Source organism: Ammospiza nelsoni, chromosome Z (genome assembly GCF_027579445.1).
Source record: "Ammospiza nelsoni isolate bAmmNel1 chromosome Z, bAmmNel1.pri, whole genome shotgun sequence".
In the NCBI taxonomy this organism is placed as follows: Eukaryota; Metazoa; Chordata; class Aves; order Passeriformes; family Passerellidae; genus Ammospiza; species Ammospiza nelsoni.
Window position 1 is genome coordinate 46702466 of NC_080669.1, and position 17466 is coordinate 46719931.

Below are 17466 nucleotides of genomic sequence, written 5' to 3' on the forward strand. Positions count from 1 at the left end.
ATTGGGCCCTTCTGCTGCATCCAGACAGTGGGCTTTCCCATTTTCACTGGACTAAAGGTGATTAGGTTGTGTTCAGAGGCTGCCATCAAGGGTTGGATTGTTAATACTAGCCGTCTTGTTTTTCCTTCTACTGGGTCAAGCTCTCGACAACCAACTTGGATTTGGTCTCCCTCGTACGCTACTATAGAGGGCTGATCCCATACTTTACTCGCGTATGGTTGATTGTTACGTAAGGCATAAACCTCAAAGTAGGGCCCCTTCGGTCCTGTTTCCAACTCCGGGTGGATACACTGGTGTGCGTTAGACCATGGGTCTATTGAGACAGAGCCTTGGGGAAGAACTATACTTATCATTAGTCCAATGATCAGGGTTGTGAAGACCTGAGGTGGAGTCAGGGTCATGCTGTCTGCTCTTCTTTTCTATTTTCCGGAGCCTTCTTGACTCGTGAGTAATGGATCCACGTGGGTCGCTCTTTGATGCGAACCGCGGTGAAGGTAGTCAGCAGCACTTGGAAAGGTCCCTCCCACTTCTCTTGTAGGGGTTTTCCTAAAAGATTCTTAACATACACCCAATCACCGGGATTAAACGGATGTAATTTGCAGTCGGGTTGTTTAGGTTGGTGCCCTATCACCACAGTAGCATTCTTATCAAACTGTTTCCCCACCGTAATTACATAATCATAAATATACTGATTACCGATTTGGTCTATAGCGTCCCCATTTACAACTTGCATAGCATAAGGTCTACCATACAAAATTTCAAATGGGCTTAACTTTTCTTTTGATCTTGGTTTGACTCTCAGCCTAAGCAGAGCAATAGGCAAAGCCTGATACCACTGCAAATTAGTCTCCTGGCATATTTTGGCAATTTGCTGTTTGATGAGATGATTCATCTTTTCCACCTGCCCACTGGCCTGTGGACAATAAGGTGTGTGTAGTTGCCATTTGATTTGTAATGCTTTGCTTATTGCTCTCACCACTTTTGCACAGAAGTGTGTACCTCTATCCGAAGAAATGCTCTTTGGTAACCCAAACCGTGGAATAATTTCATTCAACAGTACTTTAGTCACTTCTCTTTCCTTATTTGTCCTACAAGGGAATGCTTCAGGCCACCCAGAAAATGTATCAGTTAGTACCAACAAATACCGAAACCCCCCTTTTCTTGGGAGTTCAGAAAAATCAATTTGCCATACTTCACCTGGGAATTTACCTCGATTTATGGCTCCTTGATGTACTTTAGTTCCTGTGTTCGGGTTATTTTTCAGACACCGCTCGCACTGGGATGTGACGTGCTTTACAGTAGTAAATAATTTCGGTCCTGCTATCCTGGCTCGCAAATGTTGATAAAGCGGATCTAGACCCCAATGGGCTTTTTCATGCTCTGCCTTCACAATCTGCCACATTATGTTCCCTGGTATTATCAACTGTCCTGTTTCTAATTGTCCCCATCCACTGTCTAACAGTTTACCTTTATTCTTTTGAATCCATCTATGATCTGATTCCTGGTAATCTGGCTGGATATTGGTATCCAGCTCTCCTGGTATTAGGGCCACTATTTCCACTTCTCTATTCCTTGTGGCAGCCAATTTAGCTTCTGTATCTGCCTTCCTGTTCCCTATTTCTGGAATAGTGTTACCTTTCAGATGTCCTTTACAATGCATTATGGCCACTTGTGCTGGGAGTTGGACCGCCTCTAGCAATCGCAGAATCTCTTCTGCATGTTTGACTGTTTTTCCTTGTGTAGTCAATAGTCCTCTTTCTTTCCAGATGGCCCCATGAGCATGTACAACAGAGAAGGCATATTTAGAGTCTGTCCATATATTAATTTGCATGTTTTCTGCCAATTCCAGGGCTCGGGTCAGAGCTATCAGCTCTGCCTTTTGGGCTGAGGTCCCTGCAGGCAAGGGGTTTGACTCAATTACCCTTTCTGTAGTGGTGACTGCATAGCCAGCCATTCTTACTCCTTGCTTCACGAAGCTGCTGCCATCTGAGAACCAGTTGTCCGCACCTTCGAGCGGCTCTTCTTTGAGATCTGGGCGACTGGAGTAGACGGCTTCAATTGTTTCCAGGCAGTCGTGTTCGATGGGTTCTGCTGGGGCTCTCCCTTCTAGAAATGAAGCTGGGTTCACAATGTTAGTTACCTGAATGGTTACGTCATCTGATTCAGCCAAGATGACCTGGTATTTTAGGAATCTGGAAGGCGACAACCAATGGTTGCCTTTCTGTTCCAGCACAGCCGACACAGTGTGAGATACTAACACAGTCATCTTCTGGCCCAGTGTGAGCTTTCTGGCCTCTTCTATGTTAATTATCACTGCAGCCACTGCCCTCAGACAGCCTGGCCATCCTTTACTTACTTCATCCAATCGTTTGGAGAAGTAGGCCACAGCTCTCTTGTGTGTTCCCAACTGCTGTGCCAGGACTCCTAGGGCCATCCCTTGTCGTTCATGGGAGAACAGCCAGAATGGTTTTGATACATCTGGGAGACCTAAGGCCGGTGCTCTCATTAGCTCCAGCTTCAACTTCTTGAAGGCCCCTTCTGCCTCGGGAGTCCAAACTAGAACATCCTTAGTTTCTTTCAACAAATCGTACAGTGGTTTAGCAAGTATCCCGTACTGGTAGATCCATAGCCGACACCAACCTGTCATCCCCAGAAAGGCGCGCAGATCTCTCACTGTCTCTGGTTTAGGCATTTGACAGATAGCCTCTTTCCTAGCTGCTCCCAGGGATCGCTGTCCTCTGGAGACTTCGTATCCCAGGTACACCACTTCTTTTTGCACCAGCTGTGCTTTCTGTTGAGAGACTCGGTATCCACTTAAACCCAGGAAATTTAACAAGGAAATAGTCCATTCAATGCATTCTTCCTCTGTCACTGTTGCTATTAGGAGGTCATCTACGTATTGCAGAAGGGTGCCATCTCCCAGCGGCCTTTCCCACTGTTCTAATTCTTTGGCTAACTGATTCCCAAAAATCGTAGGGGAGTTTGCCCATCCTTGGGGCAATACTGTCCAGGTAAGTTGGGTCTTTCTTCCTTTATCTACAGATTCCCATTCAAAGGCAAAAATCTTTTGACTCTCGGGAGCTAAGGGAAGGCAGAAGAATGCGTCTTTCAGGTCTAATACGGTGAACCAGGCCAAATTATCCTTGAGTCTAGTTAAAAGCGTGTATGGATTAGCAACTAAAGGATGTAATATCTTGGTTATTTCGTTTACTGCTCTCAAATCCTGAACTAGTCTATAAGCTCCATTAGGTTTCTTTACTGGCAAGATTGGTGTATTAAAATCCGATTCACATTCTACCAATAACCCCAGTTCCAGAAACCTTTTGATTATGGGCTCAATCCCCTTCCTGTCTTCTATTCTCAAAGGGTATTGTTTTCTTACCACCGGTCTTGCCCCGTCTTTAAGTTCAACAACAATCGGTGCTGCTTGTTTTGATTTTCCAGGTATATCAGTAGCCCATACTAATGGGTATGCCTCGCTCAGGACTCGCTCAAAATTGTGATTCTCAGGTTTAGGTTTCACACAACTGATTGTTAGGCTTAGGGCTGTAATCAGTTGTTCTTCTTTTACTTGAAATTCAAGTCTGTCCTTTTTGAACTTTATTATGGCTCCCAAGTTCTCTAGTAAGTCTCTCCCTAGTAGAGGTTTTGGTGAATTTGGCAAATACAGAAACTGGTGAATTCCCATTTGTTTCCCTATTTTGTATTTGATAGGTTTCAAAAAGTAAGCTTTTTCTGGTTGGCCTGTTGCTCCCACAACTTGTACAAATTCATCACTTTTAGGTACCAATTCTTGATTTAAAACCAAAAAAGTTGCTCCCGTATCAATCAAAAAATCCAATTCCTTTTTACCTTCCCCTAGCTCCATTTTAACCAGTGGGTCTGCTAGGGTACGGCCCACCGGTCCCCCTCATTCACTGTCCTGATGTGCGATAGTAGTAGTGTCCATTGATCTTTCTCTTGATTGAGGGCACTCACGTTTCCAGTGTCCCGTTTGGAAGCAATAGGCACACTGGTTTAGCCCTATTCTAGCTGGGTGGGGTTGGAACCTCCCTCCCCCTCTCACTGGGTAGCCTCTGCCCCTACCCCTGGTATTAGGTTCCGAGTAACCTGTCTTCTGAGCTGCCACTGCCACAGCCACTACTCGAGCTATCCTCCTGTCCTCCCTTTTCTTCTCCTCAACTTCTCTATTATTATATACCTTCCATGCCTCATTCAGCAAGGCCTCCAGGTTTTTATTTTCTGGATGTTCAAGCTTTTGCAATTTCTTTCTGATGTCTGGGTTACTCTGTCCCATCATTAATCCTAACAGGTGTTGTTTCCCTTCTTCCGTTGCCGGGTCCAGGGGTGTGTATTGTCTCATGGCTGCCCTAAGTCTATCCAAAAACTCTGACGGGGTCTCATCCTTTCCCTGCCTAATGTCATATAACATCGACCAATTGATAGCCTTAGGGATCGCATTACGCAAGCCCATCGCTATCAGCTTTCTGTACTGCACCAGTCGTCGATAGTGCTCTTCGTTGCCCGGATCCCATTCTGGTTTACTGCTGGGGAAATTATCTTCTAGTCTCCCTGATAATACTTGAGCATGTCGTTTTCCTGTTTCCAATACGAGTTCCCTTTCTGTATCTGTCAATTCTGACAACATCACCTCTATATCTTCCCAATCAATATCTAAATTCTTTGCCATTAATTCAAACCTCTTCGCTACTCCCTCTGGATTCCTCCTGAAGTTCCTTGCCTCATCCCTCCAATTGTTCAGATCACTTGTGGAGAACGGCACCTTTACCCTGGTCCTTTCTCCTACCATTGGCATAAGTTGTCGGAGAGGAGCTATTGTATGGTTCCGTTCCTCTTCTTGCTTTGCTTCCCTCCGTGCCACAGATCTGGTATAATACGAATGACTAGTCCCTTCCCTAGGATCTTCCTGTGCCTTAATGTCTTCCCTATTCTTTCTCTTCTCTTTTCTCTTTCCCTTTCCCTTTCCCTGTTCTTCATCTTCACCTTCTATTTCTGTTAACTCTTTTCCTACTACCCCCCTGGCATGGTTTACACAGTCCAGCCGTGCCTCGCTCTGCATCTGTCGCCTTTCTTCCCGCATCTGCCGGCGCCTATCCTGCTCCGGGCTACTGTCCTCATCTTCTGTTCCCCTTCCATCTCTCTTATCCTCTATCTGAATTATTATATTCAGCTTCTGTGAGTTGTTCTCTGCCTCCCTTTCGCATGTCTCAGTGTCATTCTTCTCACTATACCTCAGCTCAGAGACGTTGCCTCCTAGTGAGTTATCCCCAGTCCTCGGTGTGCTGGTTTCTATTCTACAGGTACCTGATTTCCCAAAACCTCCATTTCTGGGTGTACTACCATCCCCATATGGACTTAGTTCGGGGAGGCTGCGTGTCTCCCCTCGACTCTCTGTTCCATGTGGGCCACCTTCTTCCCTCTCAACTTCTAATCTGGGTGGGCTGTCAGCATCCTTGTAGCTTCCCGACCCCTGTGGACTATCTGGTCCCTGCGGGCTGCTTTCCCTCTTGTCCATCCCCGATTTTAATGGACTATCCTCCTCCCAAGTGTTATCTAGTTTCTGAGGACTGTGCCCAAACTTAGATTTCCACCATCGTTCCAGCTCCTTTAAGGGGCTAGGATCCCCTTGTTCCTCCTTTGGCCTGGGAAGAGGCCCTTCCCGTCCTGGGGCGAATGGATGGTATTCCCACAGGCTTATTTCGCTCTCCTTTCCACTATCCCTTCTTGTCAATTTAAGACATTGTTGCCCAATGCTACATGCATCACAGCACCGTTCTTTAGGCTTTGAACCTTTCTTATCTTTTTCCAGGGCTAGTACTAGGGGGTCCTGAGGTGCTACATTTACCCCGCACTCTTTTTGCCACTCCAGTTTATTTCTTAGGGTAAAGAACATGTCAGCATACATCACTTCGTCCCATTTGTTAAGTCGGCGAAGGAAAAGCATCAATTGCAAAATAGTATTATAATTAGTTGTTCCCTCCGGCGGCCATTTCTCATTGTCATCTAACTTGTACAACGGCCACCACTGCGTACAATATTTAAGGAGTGTCTTTTTACTTATGTTTCCCCCCGGGATCCCTCCCAAGTCCTTCCAGTGTTTTAGGATACATCCTAAGGGGGTTTTCATATTTACGTCCTTACTCTGTTGACTTCCCATAGTTATTCCCTGTGTTGGTTTAACACTTCACACACAATTTTCAGTCGCTTTTGTCCTGGCTTCTCGCGTCGCAGCGATGCTGCGTCTTATTCACTCTCAACCATACACGCGCACCTTTATAAAGGAATTCCTACCTTATGGTCTATATCAGAACAGACTGTTACCAGGTTTGGTCATGCGAGGTCACCTACAGACCGTGAGACACCGGTTTGCCAGATTCGTGCAATCGCAACCGTAGACAGTGTAACAATTGCAGGGGGTCACAATTTTCTTCCGGATATCTATCAACTTATTCTCTTCTAAAAAATTACAGAGAGAGCGGCAAGATGTTTTCTGTAAGATTTTGCAACAAACACATAGAACAGACACAAAAGATCACCGGCTGACAGACCTCTTCAGATAGCAGTTTCAGTTCTTAACCCTTAATTCACAGTATTACAACATCAAACACAATGTTAAAACAGTTTCCCACACAATAAGAACAAACCAAAGATACGAAAAAAAATATTCCTTCCAGCAGGACTCTAACCTGCGTTTCTATTACCGGGCCTCTAACCCAGCAGGACTCTAACCTGCGTTACCCAGCAGGACTCTAACCTGCGTTACCGGGGCGTCCCCCAGCTTTCCCTTCGGGCGGTCACGTCTGACCCCCGTTTCCCTACAAAACCAATAAACAATTAAAATACCTCTTAATTGAAGCAGGAGATGCAGGGAACCCTCCGTCCACCAAGGCGCCGGTTCAGGGGGGGTCTCTTCTGACAAAAAAATTCGTCAGGGGCGCCCAGAGAATCCCGACCCTGGACCCGGCCCGGGAGGACCTCAAGGCCTGGATCTCCTGTCTGGTCCCATCTGGGTCGCCAGAAAATGATGCCGAATTTTGCCCCAAAAGGCGAGAATAACTGCTTAAGAGACTCAGCCTAAGTCAGATAAGCAGGAGGTATTTTATTACGACGCGTCGGAGAAATCACAACATGGATTTCTGAATTATGTACAGCAAAAGCGGGTTTTTATACAATTTTAAACAAGGATTACATCATTTATTACATGCATAGGCAGGCGGAGTCTTCTGGGAATTCTTGGTCTTCCTAAGTTAAATTTTAAGCTTTTTCCTAATTTGGTCTTCTTCCTGTCATCCTCGGCGTGTTTTTCCATGACTTAGCTGAAGTAACTGTTGTACTTGGCTTGATCCTAACGGGTTGGCAGGTCACTTTAACTTATTGGCTTCCACTTCTTCTTCTTCAAATATTCTAATTCCAAAGTTTCTTCTGTGAGTGTATTTTAGATTACCTATCCAAATATTGTGAGTGTATTTTACATTGCCTTATCTAAGTATCTAATCAAAGTTATTCCTGTATTTTAGGTTATTAACTGCTGCAATTCCCTTAATATATTTTTGAGTGTCTTTAATTCTTTTATTTTTCAGAATCTATTAACCATTATAATAAATGGCTTCACGTGGAGGAGGATCTGCAACTGCACTGTGACAGCTCTCTACCTCCTCTATGGAAAGGTCTGTGTTTGCCCGGGAGGCAACATGATTCCTTCAGAAGCTGCAGCCCGCTTGGACGTGGAACCTGGTGTGGGGAAAGTGAGCACGCAGCCTGTGTGTCGTGGTTGGTGGGAGAGGCAGCTGGAGCCTCCTGGCCTTGTGTTAGTGCTTTGAGGGCAAACGGGGACTTTCTTACCTTTCACGGTGCCCAAGTGCTGTGGGGATGCCTGGAGGCAGCCGAGGAGACGAGGATGTGGGTGCAGAGGCCGGGTGTGGCGCTGAATGCAGGAGGTGGCTGGTCAGGGAGAGCCCAGGAGCTGATCCTGCAGTCGCTGCTCCAGCGCTGCTCCACCAGCGTTGCAGCAAGGGCCGCAGGAGCAGGAGACAACGACAGTTGCTATGGGCACAGCCCAACATTCCATGTAGAACCCCAGGGGAGCCATGGGACAGAAACAGGCATGGGCCACCTCTGCCCCTTTTACTTCTGCTGCTGCAGGCTTGCTGTGAGAGCCTTGCCATTGGGCTTTTCTCCTGAGTCGTCTGAGGAGACGGGCAAAAGCAGTGCAGGGACTGCCCTGGCTCTTCTCGGTGCTTGTCTGCAAGGTGTCTGCAGCTGAAGGTGCCCAGGAGCCTGTCTGTGTCCAAGGGCCCAGAACCTCATCTCCTGCCCTGGAGAACCATCAGGACTCCTCCCGCTGGCTCTCCTCCAGCTCTGAGAGGAGCTAGAATTTGCAAGTTGTTCAGCCGAGAGGCAACTCCAAAGCTTCCTCTCAAAGTGGAGGCATTCATGCTGCCCCCTTTCTCAAATCTCCTTTTGCTGCCCAATAATGTCACTTGATGTTTTCCCTCCTTTGGGCCTCTGAGCTGGTCACTCACCTCATCACTCCTTCCTTGAAACTTAGAGAAACAGCATGTTTCTCAGGGCAACTGATGGGGACACACAGACAGGGACAGCACAGGGGCATTTGTGTAGCAAACATGAATGCAGACTTTCTATATCCCTCTTCCAGCTGCCTTGGAGAAACTGTTTGTCTCAAAAGACTCAGGCATTCCTCTAACAAAGGAACACTGATGGAATTACCTTTCCACACTGATGGCCTTGGCGTTTCTTTTAATACTTAGGTGCCAGATAGGACAAAAGCCAGCCAGTTTTGCTGCTTCCCGGCCTATAGTTAAGGCAAAGCAAATCTTGCTTCAGTCCCAGTCTTGCTTCCTTTGCAGGCTGCATGTTGCCCACAGGGCAGCAAAGTGAGGGGGCAGCTGTACCAAGTGCCACTGCAAGGCAGATACTTTGTAGGCTCCAAAGGCCAGCTGCACTGGCTCCATCAGACAAGGGCAAGCTTGCCTGGGCTTCCCAGAAGCAGCCTGGCAATTGCCCCCTCCCTCGCCCCCTCTCCACCCTGCACAGCCCCTGCCAGCAAAGCCTTGCTGGGCAGTGCCATTTGCTGGGCTAGATGAAAGAGGGACTTTGCTTCTTCTTTAGTGCAAATACCTAAGCTGTGGGAAGCCAGAGAGAGGATAATGATCCAAGCCACTCTGCTTTAGCTGAGGAGATTGGTGGAGGCCCAGAGTGGGAGAGTGGTGCTTTCAAGAGAAATTGAAAGTGAACTACTGATGCCTTTGTGGTGCATGTGCATACAAATTTGATAGAATTGGAGGGGTTCTGGAAACGTCTTCCAAGGTGGTCAGGTCCATCAGTCCCCCAAAATGAAACAAAGTTATGTTGCTGGGCTACAAAAAGGACTAAAGCCCTTGCTTTTAGGCCAGAAACGATGGTGAGAGCAGAGCACACATTTTGATCCAATTCATTGAATTAAACAAAGCCTCCCTTTCCACTCGCAGCTGAGATTTTTAGGAATCAAAGGATGAAGCGCCAGCGTTATTTCCCTGGCAGTAAAGGAGACACACCTTTGCCAGTCCTGCCAGCTGAGCCTGGGCCTTGGGGAAGTCGTGCGTGCCCAGATTCTCCTCTCAGGGCAAGTGCCGTCTTTGATTGCCAGAGTGATTTCATACAGACCAAAAGACAAAGTGGAAGAAACATGGTTTAATGATAAAGACAGATTGTGTCTCAACAAAGGCAAAATGACAAAAGACGCAGCGTAGCCAACACCAAGCCTCTTACATTGACTGATAAATCTAATCCTACTAATGAATCTTGAATAATAGTCATGTACCTTAAGTAAGAAATTGAGGAGATTCCTATCATGTAAACTAACTAAATAGAATTTCAACAAGTCTAAAAGCTTAAACACCAGTCCTATTCCTATCTAGTCCTATTGATGCCTAACCCTTGCTAGGCCCGGCTGGACAAGCTGCAGGCTTGTCTAATTTGGTCTTTTCTTGTTGGGGAGAGGCTCTGCTTCTTTGCGAGGGCGATGTCTTCTCCTGTGTTTGTTCCTTTCCTGCATGGTTTCAAAGAGCCTGGAAGATAGGAAACAAAGCATCCATTGTTCAATTTAGTACACACCGTTAAAGCAAGCGGCAAGATGTCCCTTTTAGTAGGAATTTCTGTGTTTTTGGGCAGTGGCACGTTGTGAATTGATCAGACCATGAGTCCGATCTTTCTTGTTTCAATGCCTTGAAATGTCTTCCTCCTTTTGCTGCATGCTATTTGGAATTTGATCAGCAGCATCAAAGCCAGCTTTGATGGATCTGTTCCTACTTGTATGCAGTGTGTGTTGTTGGGGCAGGGCAAGGTTTCATAGTGAAGGCTGGGTTTTAAGTGAGCTGTTTGGGTTTGAGGTGGGTTGTAAGCTTGAGCAGGGCTGCGAGGGGCGATGGTGCAAGTGGCCTGAGCTTGCCCTGCGGCGCCTTTGCAAAGGGTCAGCCTGTTTTAGCGGCAAGGCGCAGGTTGGAGCAGAAAGAGCAGGAACTTGCGCACCGTTTGCACTGGCCGCAGGGAAAGGGGCCTCCCGCCGAACGGGGCGGCTGGCGCGGTTGGCAGCAGGGGCATTCGGCGCTGCCAGCCCTCTTGCGGCTTCTCTTCCCTGCCTGCCCATCCTCCTTTCTGGGGGGGCTTTTGCTCCTCTTGCCTTCGCCCACAGCCTGGAAATCAAAGAATCCTGTTTCAATGTCTCCTTCCCGTCAGAAAGCTGGAAATGCCTGCGTCCAGCACAAAAATCTATTGGCCTAAGCAAATCCTTGCAAACCCTCAAGAGCTGAGGAAACGGCTGCCTTTGCCAGTGGGCTGCGGCGGGCTGCCAAGGCAGAGCTTGGAGGGAAATGCTCCTCTTTCCTACAGGCCAAAGGGGTGGCATAAATGTGCAGCCATCTAGAATTCTACATTTCTTATTTCTGCCTGTCTGCCTAACATCTATTTGGCTCGGGTTTTCCTGCAGAAATGTCTAGGGAATGGGATGGAAATTCAGTCAAATTAGGGAAGACACATGGTTAGACATTTTATAGAACCCAGAATAATCTCTCTCTCTCTTTCTCTCTCTCTCTCTCACTCTTGCCAACCAAATTGCTCTTTGCTGGTAAGGAAAGTCTGAGGGGAGCCACAGCACTGGCAGCTGCTTCTTGGCGAGTATGCTGGGATGCTAGAAAAACTGCCTGAAAATCTGCAACATCTCCCTGAACACAGGGATTGCTGATGTCAGGAGGAGTTCAGTGGGGAATGAAGGGTCTGATTGGAGTCAGCAAAGGTGGCAGCCCTTGAGAACCGCATCTGTAGAGAGTCAAAGCCCATTTGGGTGGTGGTGCGGCTTCCTTGGCTCAAAGTTAGGCTCCAGAATGGCGTATTTCAGGGCAGCAGCAGAAGGAAGGCCTGGGCAGCATCTGCTGCGCCTTTGCCAGCGCATGGGACGATGTGATCCTGGCAAAGCGGCGTCTGGCACAGCTGGCCAGCAGGTTTTCTCCCCTTCTCCCAGTTTCTCCACCCTCCTGGCATGCCTGGATTTTCTTCCCCCTCACCTGAGCAAGAGTGCTAGCAACTCGGTGCTCCTTTTTCCAGGTATAGTAGTACTCCACACACTGTGCCACGGTCTTAGTCTGGATCTGTTGTGAAGAGAAAAAGAAGGAATCTAAAATTCCTTGGTAGGCTGCATTGGGGAAAAAGTAGAAGATGGAGTAAACTGGGAAGTAAAATCATGAAGTCAATGGAGTAGGGTGTAAAATGAAATCAAGATGGAGAAAGAGAGGCATCGTGCAATGTAGTAAACCGTGTATCATGCTACGTGGTAGCACACGTAATGCACAGATCAACAAGAAATCCATCTAGCACAGGTCTTCTTTCCCGGGTTCACTCCACTTATGCCAGCACAATGCCTTGTGGAAGCAGCAGCAGACCTGTGCGACAAGTCTGAGAGAATAAATCATCATATTGCAAAGGAGCTTGGAGAAAAGGGCTGGAGAGACAGGATCATCCTTTTCACACAGGCCTTTGATGTGCCCTTTTGTTACTACTTGAGCAGTTTTGGTACTTGAGAAGAGAGAGAGCGAAGCCCAGTGTTTGTTACCAGATAGAAGCAAGCTTTCCTCCTGATGATCTGCTGAGGTCAAGAATGTGCTGCGGCTTTACCTGCTTCTGGATGAGATGAAAATCCTTGCCGTAGGTGTGGAAAGCCTTTTGGAAGGAGTCCTTCTCCTCAGGTGTCCATCTATCAGAGCCTGGCAATAAGAAGCAGCAGGTAAATGGATCCCTCGATCCACATGAAGTAGATCCCACTGGCCGCCGAAAGAAAAAGGTGGCAGGCCATCATTCCCGTGTGAGTACATGTCTGCTCCCTCAGAAGGTGATGAAGACAAGAGCAGGCATTCCCCAGGGAAAAGGATTGGCAAAGAAGTAAAGCTGAAGGACTAGATGCTGGTGCTTTCCCCAGCCCCCGAGAAGACAAGACCTTGTGCTGGTGTTAAGCACAATTTGTTGAAGCAGAAACGCTTGCCACAACACTGAAGGGGACGGCAGCATGTGTCAGTGAAGGAAGAAGCTCTGCTTTGCTTACCTGCGTAATGATAATCAGCCAAGGGATGGCCTTGAGCTGTTGCAGGCCCCCCTGAGAGCAACATCTCCAGAGCCTCCTGCAAGATGCAAGGGGAAAAGGCTTTAGGCACCCCACCACATCCAAAATGAGCCAAAAATCACAGATGCTGCCTTTCAGCTACTTTGCCTCTTCAGACATTCAAGCAACTGTATGCCATGTGGGTGAAAGCCTGGGATTTGATCCCAGTGCCTAGTTTTTGCTGCCCAGCCCTTTGATGCTGGTCCCCAAGAGTGGCATTTTGCTCCCCAAACGAATGATTTTGCAGCTCCTGCAGCCAGAATGGCCTCAGCTGAGTGAGGCTTCTGGGAATTTCCCCTCCAAATGTCTTAGAGCAGCCAGACCTGCAGGCCATTTCCAAGGCAGCAGGCTGCAGGAGCTTGCGCCGCCGCCTGCAGGAGGGAGATTCTCCCTGCTGGAGCCGTTTGGGCTCAGCCCTGACGCAGCTGGAGGAGACACAGCAGGCAGCACATGCTCTGCTCCCTGTGAAGACCCTTCATCAAGGAGCAGGCAGGAAAGGCTGTCCCAGTGGCCGGGCCTTGTGCATTCCCTGTGGCCTCTTCTGTGCGCCCACAGAGCCGCTTCTTACCGGAAGGCTGCCACGTGCCTGGTGCAGGCAGTGCAGGGCGCGCTCCAGGTCAGCTGCTGGCCCGGGAATGCCACGGGAGCTGGCCATGTCCAGCAGTTGTCTTACTGCAAGCACAACAAAAAGGCAGCCAAAGTCAGCCTTGAGGCCAGCAAGAGCAAAGGTTGCCATGCAAGGCGGAAGGAAAGGCCAGGAGCTAAAGGCAGCAGCTTGGAGAGCATGAAAAGGAGAGCAAAGACAGGGCCAGCTGAAGCAAGGGCCCCCGCAGTGCTGGCTCTCCCTTCAGAGCAGCTTCTGTAAGAAGAAGTGGAGGCCAATCTCCTCTCTTGCAGTGGCAAATGGGCCTGACCAATTTGGAGAGCAAGATGCTTGCTCTTTTTCCTGCTCTGCTGCAGAAGCAGAGCATTCTCCTTGCCTCTAACACTTGTAGATGGGAAGATGGGCGAGACAGGGAGAGAAGCGCAGCCTGCAAAAAGCTGCCTTTCTATGCAAAAGGAGACTTTGAAAGATCCAAGTGTGTCAGGGGTGGAAGAAAAGCTTGAAGAGAAGCGACCTCTGTCAGGTTTTTCCATGTCAGAGTCATCTTCTCCCCAGGGCTTCCAGACCAGTGTTGCAGGCTCTTCATCCTCACTTGGTTCTCTGCTCTGCAGCTGTGGGAGCTCAGCCTGAAAGTCGCTGCCAACATTGATGTGCCTAAAGGAAGAAGGAGGTGGAGGTAAGAAGGGCAAGTGCTGGAGAGAGCCTTGCTGTGGATGCACAGGCTTGAAGCAATTCCACCCTGACTCTGAAAGAGCAGTTCTCCTCCTGGCCATTCCTCCAGTTTGCTGTCCTTTAACCCTGGGGCAAAACTCACGGCTGATTGTTGGCTCTTGCTTTCCTTTTCATTGTGCCTCTCCTTTCCACCTGAAAAAGATCCAAACAGTGCTCCAGTTAGAAATCGTTCCGCCAAGGATGTGTCAGTAGCCTTCCTTCTCGACCTCATCGTTGCAAGCCCTGAGCTCCTCTGTCCCAGCTCCTTTCTTTTTGCTGTCATTGCCGTGGTTTTGAGGTGGAATTGCCTAGGCAGGAGCCTCTAGCAGTCAGCAGCTATCCTCAGGAGGGGAAGCAGAAGGCCATGCACTACTCTCTTCAGTCCTGGGGCCAGTGGGAAGAGGCAAGAGAATGGGCTGCAAGATGTGCCAGTGCAGGCTTAGGGTGGATAGAAGGAAAAGGCTCTTCACGCAGAGGGTGCTTGGCCACTGGAACAGGCTCTCCAGGGAAGGGGTGCCAGCAGCAAGGCTGACTGAGCTCCAAAAGTGTTTGGACAGCGCTCTTGGGCACAGGGTGTGGTTGTTGAGGCTGCCCCGGGCAGGCCCTGGAGCTGGGCTCAGTGATCTTTGAGAATCCCTTCCAAGCCAGAAACTTCTCTGGTACTGTGATTGTGTTCTTGAGAAGATGGCATTTCACAGCTGCCCCTGAGCATGAGGTAGAACCAGCCCTACATGCACTGAAAAAAGTATCTACAGGATATGAAAATAGAATGTATCTATCAGAGATGTAACTATGTAAGCACATCAGGATTGCTGATAGCAGATCATTTTTGAAGTTGAACACCTGTGTTTGAGGAGAAGCCCAGTGAAATGCTTCCATGGCCTGAATGAGAGGGATCCCAGAGGAGAAGTGCCATCATTGTGGTTTTTGCAGCTTTGGAGCAGGCGTGAGCTGAGTCAGGGCATAAGGGGATTTGTTGGCACTGAAGCCCTGAACTCGTCAGCCATGAACAATTTGTTTTGGGGTCACCACAAGCTAGGTTTAGGACTGCAATGGGTGCCAAGAACTTTGAAGCAGGTGATGCGTGGAGGAGGATCTGCAACTGCACTGTGACAGCTCTCTACCTCCTCTATGGAAAGGTCTGTGTTTGCCCGGGAGGCAACATGATTCCTTCAGAAGCTGCAGCCCGCTTGGACGTGGAACCTGGTGTGGGGAAAGTGAGCACGCAGCCTGTGTGTCGTGGTTGGTGGGAGAGGCAGCTGGAGCCTCCTGGCCTTGTGTTAGTGCTTTGAGGGCAAACGGGGTCTTTCTTACCTTTGACGGTGCCCAAGTGCTGTGGGGATGCCGGGAGGCAGCCAAGGAGACGAGGATGTGGGTGCAGAGGCCGGGTGTGGCACTGAGTGCAGGAGGTGGCTGGTCAGGGAGAGCCCAGGAGCTGATCCTGCAGCCGCTGCTCCAGCGCTGCTCCACCAGCGTTCCAGCAAGGGCCGCAGGAGCAGGAGACAACGACAGTTGCTATGGGCACAGCCCAACATTCCATGTAGAACCCCAGGGGAGCCATGGGACAGAAACAGGCATGGGCCACCTCTGCCCCTTTTACTTCTGCTGCTGCAGGCTTGCTGTGAGAGCCTTGCCATTGGGCTTTTCTCCTGAGTCGTCTGAGGAGACGGGCAAAAGCAGTGCAGGGACAGCCCTGGCTCTTCTCGGTGCTTGTCTGCAAGGTGTCTGCAGCTGAAGTTGCCCAGGAGCCTGTCTGTGTCCAAGGGCCCAGAACCTCATCTCCTGCCCTGGAGAACCAGCAGGACTCCTCCCGCTGGCTCTCCTCCAGCTCTGAGAGGAGCTAGAATTTGCAAGTTGTTCAGCCAAGAGGCAACTCCAAAGCTTCCTCTCAAAGTGGAGGCATTCATGCTGCCCCCTTTCTCAAATCTCCTTTTGCTGCCCAATAATGTCACTTGATGTTTTCCCTCCTTTGGGCCTCTGAGCTGGTCACTCACCTCATCACTCCTTCCTTGAAACTTAGAGAAACAGCATGTTTCTCAGGGCAACTGATGGGGACACACAGACAGGGACAGCACAGGGGCATTTGTGTAGCAAACATGAATGCAGACTTTCTATATCCCTCTTCCAGCTGCCTTGGAGAAACTGTTTGTCTCAAAAGACTCAGGCATTCCTCTAACAAAGGAACACTGATGGAATTACCTTTCCACACTGATGGCCTTGGCGTTTCTTTTAATACTTAGGTGCCAGATAGGACAAAAGCCAGCCAGTTTTGCTGCTTCCCGGCCTATAGTTAAGGCAAAGCAAATCTTGCTTCAGTCCCAGTCTTGCTTCCTTTGCAGGCTGCATGTTGCCCACAGGGCAGCAAAGTGAGGGGGCAGCTGTACCAAGTGCCACTGCAAGGCAGATACTTTGTAGGCTCCAAAGGCCAGCTGCACTGGCTCCATCAGACAAGGGCAAGCTTGCCTGGGCTTCCCAGAAGCAGCCTGGCAATTGCCCCCTCCCTCGCCCCCTCTCCACCCTGCACAGCCCCTGCCAGCAAAGCCTTGCTGGGCAGTGGCCATTTGCTGGGCTAGATGAAAGAGGGACTTTGCTTCTTCTTTAGTGCAAATACCTAAGCTGTGGGAAGCCAGAGAGAGGATCATGATCCAAGCCGCTCTGCTTCAGCTGAGGAGATTGGTGGAGGCCCAGAGTGGGAGAGTGGTGCTTTCAAGAGAAACTGAAAGTGAACTACTGATGCCTTTGTGGTGCATGTGCATACAAATTTGATAGAATTGGAGGGTTTCTGGAAACGTCTTCCAAGGTGGTCAGGTCCATCAGTCCCCCAAAATGAAACAAAGTTATGTTGCTGGGCTACAAAAAGGACTAAAGCCCTTGCTTTTAGGCCAGAAACGATGGTGAGAGCAGAGCACACATTTTGATCCAATTCATTGAATTAAACAAAGCCTCCCTTTCCACTCGCAGCTGAGATTTTTAGGAATCAAAGGATGAAGCGCCAGCGTTATTTCCCTGGCAGTAAAGGAGACACACCTTTGCCAGTCCTGCCAGCTGAGCAAGGGGCTGGGCCTTGGGGAGGTCGTGCGTGCCCAGATTCTCCTCTCAGGGCAAGTGCCGTCTTTGATTGCCAGAGTGATTTCATACAGACCAAAAGACAAAGTGGAACAAACATGGTTTAATGATAAAGACCGATTGTGTCTCAACAAAGGCAAAATGACAAAAGACGCAGCGTAGCCAACACCAAGCCTCTTACATTGACTGATAAATCTAATCCTACTAATGAATCTTGAATAATAGTCATGTACCTTAAGTAAGAAATTGAGGAGATTCCTATCATGTAAACTAACTAAATAGAATTTCAACAAGTCTAAAAGCTTAAACATCAGTCCTATTCCTATCTAGTCCTATTGATGCCTAACCCTTGCTAGGCCCGGCTGGACAAGCTGCAGGCTTGTCTAATTTGGTCTTTTCTTGTTGGGGAGAGGCTCTG

The 17466-nt window shown here is 48.9% G+C and overlaps 1 protein-coding gene across 1 annotated transcript; it reads right to left on the reverse strand.

Moving 5' to 3' along the window:
- Positions 1-397: 397 nt before the first annotated feature.
- On the reverse strand, positions 398-5536 carry LOC132087059 (uncharacterized). Its single transcript, XM_059493087.1, has 3 exons — positions 5362-5536; positions 1000-3081; positions 398-546 (listed from the first exon to the last, which is right to left on the reverse strand). Exons 1-3 carry the CDS (start codon positions 5534-5536, stop codon positions 398-400), a joined length of 2406 nt encoding a protein of 801 aa, XP_059349070.1.
- Between the last annotated feature and the right edge of the window lie 11930 nt (positions 5537-17466).